General features: G+C 35.4%; 1 protein-coding gene across 1 annotated transcript; it reads left to right on the top strand.

Annotated features, from left to right (window-relative positions):
- On the top strand, positions 1–2,831 carry LOC120010408 (cyclin-D3-1-like). The gene is made up of 6 exons (XM_038861199.1): positions 1–647; positions 1,171–1,257; positions 1,343–1,441; positions 1,529–1,730; positions 1,877–2,001; positions 2,159–2,831. Exons 1-6 carry the CDS (start codon positions 330–332, stop codon positions 2,390–2,392), a joined length of 1,065 nt encoding a protein of 354 aa, XP_038717127.1. The 5' UTR covers positions 1–329; the 3' UTR covers positions 2,393–2,831.
- Positions 2,832–10,998: the final 8,167 nt, after the last annotated feature.

Raw genomic sequence — 10,998 nt, 5'->3', positions numbered from 1 at the left:
TTTGTTTGGAGTATAATTTCTTCTTCTTCTTCTCCTTCTCATTTCTATGTGCCTCTCTGTCTCTCCCGTCTCTCTCTTTTAAAAAACCCCTCTCATCGGCAGTCTTTTCAGACCCAACTTGGATGGGTAGGGAGGGATATATAGAGAGGGAGAGACTCTGCTTCACTCTGGGTTTTTTGAGTTTTTGAATCAGTTATTGTTCTTTCCATCAAAATCTGCTCTTAATCTATAAAATCTCAATATAGAACACTGAAAAAATCATAACCCAATGGCCATTTCTTGTTGAATCATAAAAAAATAAAGCTTTTTTTTTTAAGTGGGTGTTGGTGATGGCACCAAGTTTTGACGGTTCTGTTCCAAGCCTTCTGTGTGCGGAGGAGGATAGCAGCGTTTTTGATGACAACAATTGCAATGGTGTAGTGGGGGAGTTTGATACTACTTCGCAGTACCATTGGAATCATCGAAACATTTATAACAACCTGCCTTCTGATGATGGAGATGGGTTACCATTGCAGAGTGAAGCATGTGTGATTTCGATTATTGAAAAGGAATGCCAGCACATGCCCTCTGTTCATTACTTGGGGAGGCTTCAAAATGGGGATTTGGACGTGGGGGCAAGAAAGGGGGCTATTGATTGGATCGGAAAGGTTGGTTTTTGACTCCTTTTGATGAATTTAATTATCAAATAATCTTGTTTTGGTGTTTTTGATGAAAAGTGTAGTATTTACTAGTTTTATCAAAATGAAAGATTTCATTTATTGTGGACTTTACTGGTTTTTCTGGACATTTTCAATACGATTTCAATAATGTTCAATGTTCCTTTGTTGTTTATGTGATTGGTGTTTATGAATAGCATAGTAGTTGTTTGATGAAATGTGTGTGAAGCTTTCTTCTCGTTGGATACTTTTTTTTTTCTAAAGAGTTTCTGAAATGGGTTTGGTGGGTTCTTCCTTTTGGTGTTTTTTGGGCCAATGTTGATATGTCAACTTGTATTCAAGCTCTCCTTTCCTTTTCCTTTCTGTGTGAAGGTATTTAATGCAATTTCTATTTAGTGATCAGAGTTAAAAACTTGTAATTCAATAGTGATTTTAATTTTTCTTTCTGTTCCATTCAATTGTTTATATTATATAGTTCATCTTTTCAGTGCTAATGTCCTTGTTTGTTCAACAGGTACAAGCTCATTATGATTTTGGTCATCTATGTGCATATCTAGCAATAAATTACTTGGACAGATTTCTTTCTGCGTATGAATTACCTGTAAGTTGTTGGCTCACAGTGCCTATCTATTTGATAGCTAAGTGCTTAAAATTTGCATCTAATCTTGTTGTTTGGTAATGTGTAGAAGGGCAAACCTTGGATGATGCAGTTATTGGCCGTGGCATGTTTGTCTCTGGCAGCAAAATTGGAAGAAACTGAAGTTCCTTTATCTCTAGATCTACAGGTGAAGAATCAGTCCACATTGTTGTTTGCATTTGCTATTACGATGCTGTTTGGTCGTAAAGTGTTTGATGATTTTGAATGTTAACAGATGGGTGATGCTAAATATATATTTGAGGCTAGAACAATACAAAGAATGGAGCTTCTGGTTCTCCACACCTTAAAGTGGAGAATGCAAGCAGTGAGTCCTTACTCTTTCATAGACTATTTCCTCCATAAGATCGACGACAATCGAACCCAAGTACGAATTTTACTTTTACGAGCAGTCCAGCTCATATCATGCACAATAAAAGGTATTCCTCTCTATCTCTCTCACGCACGCATTTACGCCAAAGAGATAATGTACTTGATTGCGATAATTCCCTGTGAAGTGTCATTTGTTATGATGGAGAGACTTGAGAGGGGTCTGATGTATTTGGTGGGTGTGTATTTATTGTAGGAATTGAATTCTTGGAATTCAAGCCTTCTGAGGTTGCAGCAGCTGTGGCAATTGCTGTTGGAGGAGAAATTCTAACAATAGACAATGAGAAAGCAGTTTCAGCTCTCACTCAGTACATAGAAAAGGTGAGATTGTGGTGATGGTCCAAGGATCCAAAAGTGGTAATATAAATGATGATGGCCTTGCTTTCTCTCATCATTTTTAGTTTGATAAATCTGTATATAAATGACTAACTGAATCTGCTTTTTAATGACTAATGTATATGAAATTTGGATTTTGCAGGAGAGGGTGTTGAAGTGTGTTAAACTAATCATTGAGTTATCAATGAATGATGGGTTGGTTAAGGGTGCTGGTGGTTCAGTCCCATCTGTGCCCCAAAGCCCCATTGGGGTGCTGGATGCTGCTGCATGCTTGAGCTATAGAAGCAACGACACAACCGCTGGGTCGTGCCTGAATTCTTCACAAAACAGTCCTGCTGCCAAAAGGAGGAAGCTAGACAGACCTTGTGAATTGTAGCTGCTGCATAAGTGATGGAAGCTATTTTTTTCGCCATAAACCGATATGTTTGATTTTGTTCTATATCAGTTTTGGTGTCTGTGAAGGTGATCCCTAAGACAATCAAAACAAAACTAAAAACTGAAGTTGGAAAAGAAGGTAAAGAGGATTGTGAATGGGGAGAGTAGAGGAGGAAAAATGGGATTGGAAATATTTGATGTTCTTAGCATGAAAAGAACAATCACCAGCTGTTAAACATTAGACTTCTTAACAGCTTGATTCAAGAAACAGAGAGGAGACAAATTTGGTGAATGGAGAAGGAAAAAAAGAGAAAACAGTGGTGGGAGGTTTTTCTTTTTCATTTATAGATACAGTTTGTTTTTATATTTAAGGCCAGAGTTTTCCTTTTTTAAGTGTTTGATAAGAAAAAAAACAAAGCAAAAAAAGTGAAATATTATTAAGAAATTTGTTGATTAAAAATATTCAGTTATTTGTTTCTTTGCTTGTTTGTTTTGGTGGATTTAGATATGGAGTGCTGAATGTGTGGTCAGATTAAATACACACACACATATATATAATATACTATATCCCTGTACATGGTTGTCAACCAAATTGTTTTGACTGTCTGGACTGGTTGGACTCTGGAACTTGCTGCATATGAGCTTTGAATAGTCAGTTAATGTGGGGCATGTCATTGGATATGGATTTGATCCAGGAACCAAATCATATACACTTTTAAGATTACCTGGTTCAGTGTCATTATTCATAAATAACAAGATGAAGAGCAAGATGGACACCAAATTCAAATAGCTTAGTTATAATCTAAACATCACATATTTAGGGTGTATGAATGGGATTAGTTACAATTCTTTTAGTTAGAATTTGCAACAATTTTTCCTACAACCATATTCAATCATGGCTTAAAACGTGTGATTGAATATTTTAGATCTTCATAATATTATAATATATTAGATTTTGAGAAAAATCATAAATCCTAAACTTATATGTGATGCTAGTTTTTTTTTTTGAAATATTAAAACCAGTATATTGCAGTGTGGGGCCACTTAAATGAAATTGAAACAAAGAAAATCAGTCTTCTAATTCATAAAATTTCAATCTTCAAAAGCACTGCCAGCAATGACTCGTAAACTTAATGTAAAAAATAGTAGAGAACCCATGCCACAAATAAAAATGCTGGTATTTTGGGTCCCCCATGTAACTAATATAGGTATTTTGAGGACATTGTTCCTGCACATAAAAGATATGATAACAAAGTGAGATGACTGAAAAACAAGCCTCGCTTATAACAGATAACATTTTTAGCAACAACTGGGCGATAGCCTGATTGGTTATTTCCCAAGACTTAATAAGGATTAAAGGTGCTTTAGGTTAGGAGTTCGAAACTAACTGAAATATTTATTAGGAGTTCTCTGTTATCTGGTTTTGTGGGTCTTGTAATCCATTTATGGGGACTTCGACCCACTTACCTACATAACATGGGCTTCGACCCGGTCTAAAGCGCATGTCATTGTGATGCGGTTGTAACAATTAGGCTCAGGTTTAAAATTGATCCAAGAATCACAAAGTGATCATTGGGCTGCTGCCTTTCCAATTATTAAAAACAAAACCTTTATCGGTGTAAAATGGGCTGGGCCAGACTGTTGGGTTAGATTCGCGGGCCGTAACAGGCCGACCCACAAATCTCAAAACAAAGGGATCGGCTGACTAAGTGCCCAATGGCCAGGGCCGGCCTTTTTAAGAAAAACAATTTCGAAAAAAATGTATGTATATATATATATATTTTTTTGTAAAACTGAAATCCCTAAAAATGTCTTCCAGACTTCCACTGTGCACTCCTGCGCCAACACCTTCCCCTCCATTATCAAGGGCTTCTTGTACGGACTCAACCAAGGGTTCCTGATCTATTGCAGGCCAGTGATTGTCACCCTCTTCTCCATATAGAAGCCCAATACGAGTCTGCACTGCAGCTACATCATCTGGCAAGAGTCATCTTAACGGGCCAAGGACTCTGACCCAGCCCGTTAAGGGTAGTTAGGCCCGGCCCATGTGCATGTTACACAAAATTTTCCTTTTTAACCACGGTTTCTGTTACCTGTTCCCGGATCACCACAAAGATAAGGAACTCCAGTTAAAAACAAACGACGATGGCGGCTCGGGGTCCGCATTAGCCGATGGCGATTGGACTCCACATTCAGATCTCTGTTTCATATAACACGCGTCGACTGCGTTCGTATTTATGAAACTTCAGAGGGGGTCACCTGTCTGTCACTGAAACCTCGCGTGCATGGACTTTGACCAAAGAAAATTTAAGAAGCCTGGAACAACGAGCCAAAGCGTGCGCGATTGCATGCGCCCTATAAATAAGATCCCGACGCTGATGCGATGCGTATACAGTTTACGCTGCTACCCTTCTTTCACGCTCATCATTTGTTTTGTATCTTTTCCATCTCTAGGCTTTGACCATCCTGATATTGCCACGTGTATTACTTTAGGCCACTTGATTTTGATCAAAGGTGCCAAAAAAAATCAATCCCACATCACTTATTTATGAAATATTTAATCACGATTGAATTTCAGACGTACCTGATTTAAATTCAGACAAGTAAACATGTGTGTTTGGGTCCGAACCCAATTTTAAACAGGATAAATTTTTTTATTTGACCCAAATTTTAAAATTATAATTTATGTTCAAATTTTTTTATTTGAACCCAAATTTTAAAATTATAATTTATGTTCAAACTTAATTTAATCAAGATCCAACACATTCGATCATTTGGATCGCATTGAATTTTGCCACCCTTAAAAAATTTGTGCGTCAAAGTCAAAGAGAAAGAGAAGACGGCGTGTTAATTAAAGGTTGTGACTTGTGAGTCGCGCGTGAGGCGGAAGCGACTTTTTTCTCATGAAAAGAGTCTTCTGTTTACTACTGTTCTGTTACGGAGATTTCGTGGTCGGCTGCTTTCAAGATTTCTTTCCACGTTTGATTCTTTCATTTTTATTAAATGTAATTAATTGCTGTTGATATATGGTGTCCTGCAAAACGACACCGTCACCATCAGGAGCTACTTTGAGTCCGTTTGAGAGCCTATTATATTTTGATTTTCTACCGTGAGACGATATGAATTCCAAAACTGTGATAAAAGTGAGGTGACATGAAAAATGTTGAGGAAAAAATTAGATATTTTCCATTGATTTCAATTTATTTTTTATAAATTCATTTTAGTAAAAATATAAAAAGGATAATCTAACTCATTGAGGAAAAATTGAAAAAAAAAATGTCGTGTTTTGAAATAAAAAATATAATCAATTGCGTTGCGTTGCAAGTAGAAACAACTATTTTTTTGCTTTAGCTTCAAGCTCACTGAGATGCGGCGACATCATAGTGCACCGCTCGGAAAATTTGTGCAAGCCAAATTCACTCTTTAAAGTCGAAATGAAAATCACATCATTGTAGATCGCAGATATTATTTTCATTAGCAAGTTTTGTTTTTTTTTTTATAAAAAAAAGAGAAGTTAATCCCTAATCGATATAGGCATGGGAAACCCCCCTTAATTACTTGGTAAAAACAAGAAGAAGTTGAACTAAAAGCGCAGCTAATTATGTCTAATCCTCACTTTATTGTTTAGCCTTTTCTATCAATTGTGGAGTAATAAGAAAGCTGGCTGGAGCTAATTGTGGGATTAATAGACATTACACTTGATAATTACTTTGAAATGGCCGCACGATTCAACTCATTAAGACAATAATGTGTATTCCCACTTATTGAGTTTCTCAAAGTAATGAATATAATTGCTCTCATTACAAGTTCGCAAGCGTGTGAAAATCCACATTAAGGACATTTTCATGTTACTAATTGTTGAAAAAGGGAAGGTTAAAAAGGGAGGATGCCATGATGATTATTGAAAATATAAGTCACATAATTCATTTTAATGAATGGGCGTGATTAGGGATTGTAGTTGTAGTGGGCTCCCTTCTGGCCGCGTAATAAGCTTTTGTTCAAATTATCCTGCCATCGTCAGGAGGAAATTTTTATACGTGCGGGTCTAACAATCTATCAGAAATCTACACCCTCATACAACAAACTATATTGTCCGTTTTACTCACCAGGTCAAAACCTAACTCCCTTGGGTTAGGAAAAGGTCAAGATGGAGATTGGAGGTTGGGTCCCATCACAAAACTATATTGTCCGTTTTGGGGTTCCCGTTCACTATAGATACTTTGGATTACCCTTACATCTTTGTCTTTATTATGGCCTTATGGGGCATAGTTGTTTGTTAAGGAGTGGACTTAAGTTTATAAACCATTCCCAATCGATGTGTGATTCTTTTCGTAACATTTCCAGCATTTGTGGGCTGAGTTATGTCAGATCTAACAAGTGAAGTAGATTTTATGTCCAATTGGATCGAATTGCTCCGATACTATATCAAAAATCCACACCTAAACAACAACCAACTATATTGTCTCCATTGAGATTCCCATGAATACATTAAATCTGCACGGCTTTGTTTATTCCCGGACCGTCTCACTTGATGGATGACGTTCTCTATTGAAAAAGAAAAGTGTAGTGGGCTTACATGTCAAAAATATAACTGGACCTGCTAGCACTACTACATCTGATTTGTTAGTGGCTCTGTTTTGGATTGACTTGCTAGACAATGCTCATTTGAGTTTTTTTGTGGTGTCAGTGGGAACTACCTTGGATAAATTGTCAAGTACTCAATTGTTAATGTTTCAAAGACCATATGATTGTACTAGGCACTTAGGGAGGATACGTACTATTTCATTGCTCCCTCTTAATACTCCTAATCCACTCACTTTAGGTTATAAGAGTGGTATTCAAGTACAAGACACAAAACTCTCTACTCACGATGTTATCATGTTTGTTGCTTGTTGGTCTGATAGAGGAACTCTCAAATTCGGCACAATTTGAAATTCGCATCTAACGGTGCAGAAATAATCTGACATAGTGACGTAATATGGAGAAAAATCGTTGGATGCAAAATTTAGATTGAAAGATTGCAGAGCCCTCGCATCGATGATAGACATGTGTTTGGGAATGCTTGTAGCATGGCCACCTTCAGGATATAATTAAGTAATATTAGAGCCAAGGAATGTTTGTGATTTTACATAGAAATAATAATTAGTTAATTACCTTCCACGCCAAATCATCTATCCAGTCCTAGTGTATATATCCAATTCTCTTACAATACAAGGGACATGATGGTGCAACAACTCACTACCCACCCAATAAAACATTCGAGTGTTCCATCACTGCCCTAATATGGTGGTGCCAATCCTACCCAACAAAAGAAAAGAACATTAAAATAGGCATCCTCGTCAACATCAAACATGAAAAAGATCAAAAAGAAAAAAGAAAAGAAGAAAGAAGTCGTCCCAAATTTTGGTTACCATGTATACTTGGATATATAGCATTAGAAATCATAAGCTTTGGGCATTGCACGTGTTTGATGATGTAATTCAATGTTATAATTTGGAGAAAGTAAGGAGAAGTAGAATAAAGATGTGAGATCGAAGTTTGGTATACAAACCCGTGAAGTATTGTTCGTTTTGGGCTTAAAACTCGTACGGCTTTGCTCTTATTAAAAGGGCTCTTAGGTGTTGAGATGTTGTGCTTGACTTATAAACCACATCACTAAGTACTCTCCAAACGAGTGATATGAGATATTGTCATTCTAACCATCAAAGTCTTCTAAAATTGAGGGGTTGACACTTTCTAACGTGGTGAATATATACAAAGTAGTAGCTAGAGTGAGAGAAAAGTCTAACATAGTAGTGGGTGTAGACGTGTAGTGTGTGTTAAATAATAACATATGCATAATATTTGTAATTACATTTTTTTGGGGGCATGGATTCCTCTGAACTTTTGGTCTTAACTTTATATTGGGTTTGTGGGTAATATATAAAAGCATATATACATGCATTTTAATCTCTTTTAGTGCCCAACCATGGATGGGGTGATGGTGGTGGTGGAGATGGTATTGTTTTTTTAGCTTTCCAAGCGTGGAGGGTTTTGTTGGAGAATCCTCAACCAAATGGGTTCTTCATGGTATCATGTCCCACTCTTCCCCACCAAATTCATATTTATGTCAACTTTATATAGATATATACATGTACATGTTAAAAGGAAAATTTCTTTTGCTGTCTCTCACTTTCTCTTTCAAGAAAGAGAAAGAAAAATATTGATCTTTTTTTAGGAAGAAAAGTATTGATTCTGATCATATGTGTCACATCTTCATACATATTGTTGGAAAATCGACCTCAAGTAGTACAAATCAATATTGTTCGTTTTGAGTTTGAATCCGCATGACTTTGTTCTTTTAGACCGTCGTTTATGATACATAATTTTATTTTCGAATTGTGGAAAGAAAAGGATTTCACCACAAAATGCAAACCCAATTTCACCTTTAAGTATCAAAATATAAAAAGAATTTCAAGCTAAATCAAGATTTATTAATTAGGCATATCACTCTCTCCAATTATGGAATATGGATTCTCCACTACCAAGTGAATTTGAACCTCTACTAGTGAGTATATATTGGTGAATGAATATTAAGCATTGGTGGGTTACACAGAATCAACCACATATATTTTCCTTATTTGGTGGAGAAACTACTAACCTTGAGCTGGTATATATATATATATATTGGAATCAATAAAAAAGTAGTAAGTTTGCTCATTTTTTTATTTTTTTTTTATAACCGATAATGATACTATACATATTTGTCCTTTGAATATTTGATATAGATTTAAATTCGGACCGTCAAACCCGCACATATAAAAGTTTCTCACTTGACAATAATATAAGTTAGGCCAAAACTTAGTGCATGGCCATAAGAGTATTGCTCCTAGTGGAAATCGAACTTGAGACCTTCTGAATTCATATAGTTTGAACTCAGAGAGATTCACAACCATAGTTTTTAAACTCAACCCAAACAAGGCTGAAGGGTCAAGCGTTTTGAGGTTCAACCGTTACGATGGAGGTTGAACTGCGGGTTTTTAATACATAATAAATATTTATAATTTAATAGTTATATACTATATAGCAAGTTAGAGGAGCATACCTGTACAATTCAACCTAAATTTGTCTACAAAAATTTATTAAATTCTATAGCAATAAGAAAATCATATAAACAATTCATAAACCAAACACAAAATCCAATTTCATTAACAAAAATAAAATATTCTTTATTTTTAAATCATTTTACAGCTCATACGAGTTTTCTTTTAACCTGTCAGGTCACGGGTTGTCGGATTTTTCCGATTAACCCATGGTTTGACGCGGGTTAATGCACAAGCGGTCTTTTTCTAGAAAAAAATTATGAAGGCAGCCGATTTACGAGTTTCACAGTCCGACCGATGGGCCAGTCAAGGTTTAAAAACTATGTTCACAACTAGGCTAACACATGATGGGTTAAAGTTCGTCAACGCAAAATACATTTACACATACGTGCACCCTCCTCATATAATTTCTCAAGGCTTTATTGGATCATTTGTCACTACTTTTTCCTAAACAAATAGTGCTAAAGATTAATAAAATAACTCAAAAGAAAAAGAAAAAGGTGACTATATATATGCTTGTGGTGGAATACTCTGTGTTGGTTCTACCAAAAGCGTAGACTCAATGGGATTGGTCATTGTACCCTCCACCCCAAACAAGACGGCATAAAAATATATATACAATTTTTTAAATTTATTTTGGTATTAATTAATTATAATTTAATTTAAATTTTTGGGCATCAGATCTTCTACTCTGTGCGTAAGATCTGTGTTCAGGTGATTAAATCATGGGGTTTGCCCTAATTTATAATTATTTCTTTTTTGGGCCCAACCATACTTGGCAAACACAGCCTTATTTTTATTTGATTAATTAAAGTTACCTATAGCGCATGCTCTGATTATTCTAAGACAATAATGGATAAGAACAAAAAAGGAACATTTAGGACGTGTTTGTTTCCATGTATATGTTCTACTTTAAAAGTCTGTTAATATATTTTGAATTATTATCTATTGAACAATTGCCAAATTTGTTTTCAGTGAATTAATCAATTTCTTTTATATGCTTTAATTGATTATTTGTTGGAATTAGCATTTTTATTAGAAAATTGTATTGGGTGATAATTCTTTTAGTGTTAATTTTTATTAACCACTTAAGTGATAATTTAGTTTATGAATCTCTCTATGCTAGACTTTGTCCCCCTTATCGTCATGTGAGAAATTTCTGTGCGCGCAAACTTGACAGTCAAAGTTTAGGCTTATATCATATGTTCAAATGATAAACTTATATAATATTCTCGGTAAAAAAAAATTTGTTGAATTCAAATACATCAAATATATAAGCATATATTCATATTTATGAATAATATTAATTCCAAGGGATTAAAGTTCCTTGCAACAACTTGTCAAAATGGAAAAGCCTAGAATATATAAAGGGCAATAATACAATGATTAAATGAGATTAACCTTTTAATTAATCAAACACACACTAACCTTAGCTAGTTTAGTTGGGCCATTCATTGATGGGAGATATTTCATAACATGCATACATATGCATTCACGTAAGAGTGGGAGTGTGGGATCTTGATGA

This window comes from Tripterygium wilfordii, chromosome 12 (assembly GCF_013401445.1).
Source record: "Tripterygium wilfordii isolate XIE 37 chromosome 12, ASM1340144v1, whole genome shotgun sequence".
Taxonomy (NCBI): domain Eukaryota; kingdom Viridiplantae; phylum Streptophyta; class Magnoliopsida; order Celastrales; family Celastraceae; genus Tripterygium; species Tripterygium wilfordii.
The sequence above is the reverse complement of the archived record's forward strand: the minus strand, read 5'-3'. Positions and strand labels throughout refer to the sequence as shown.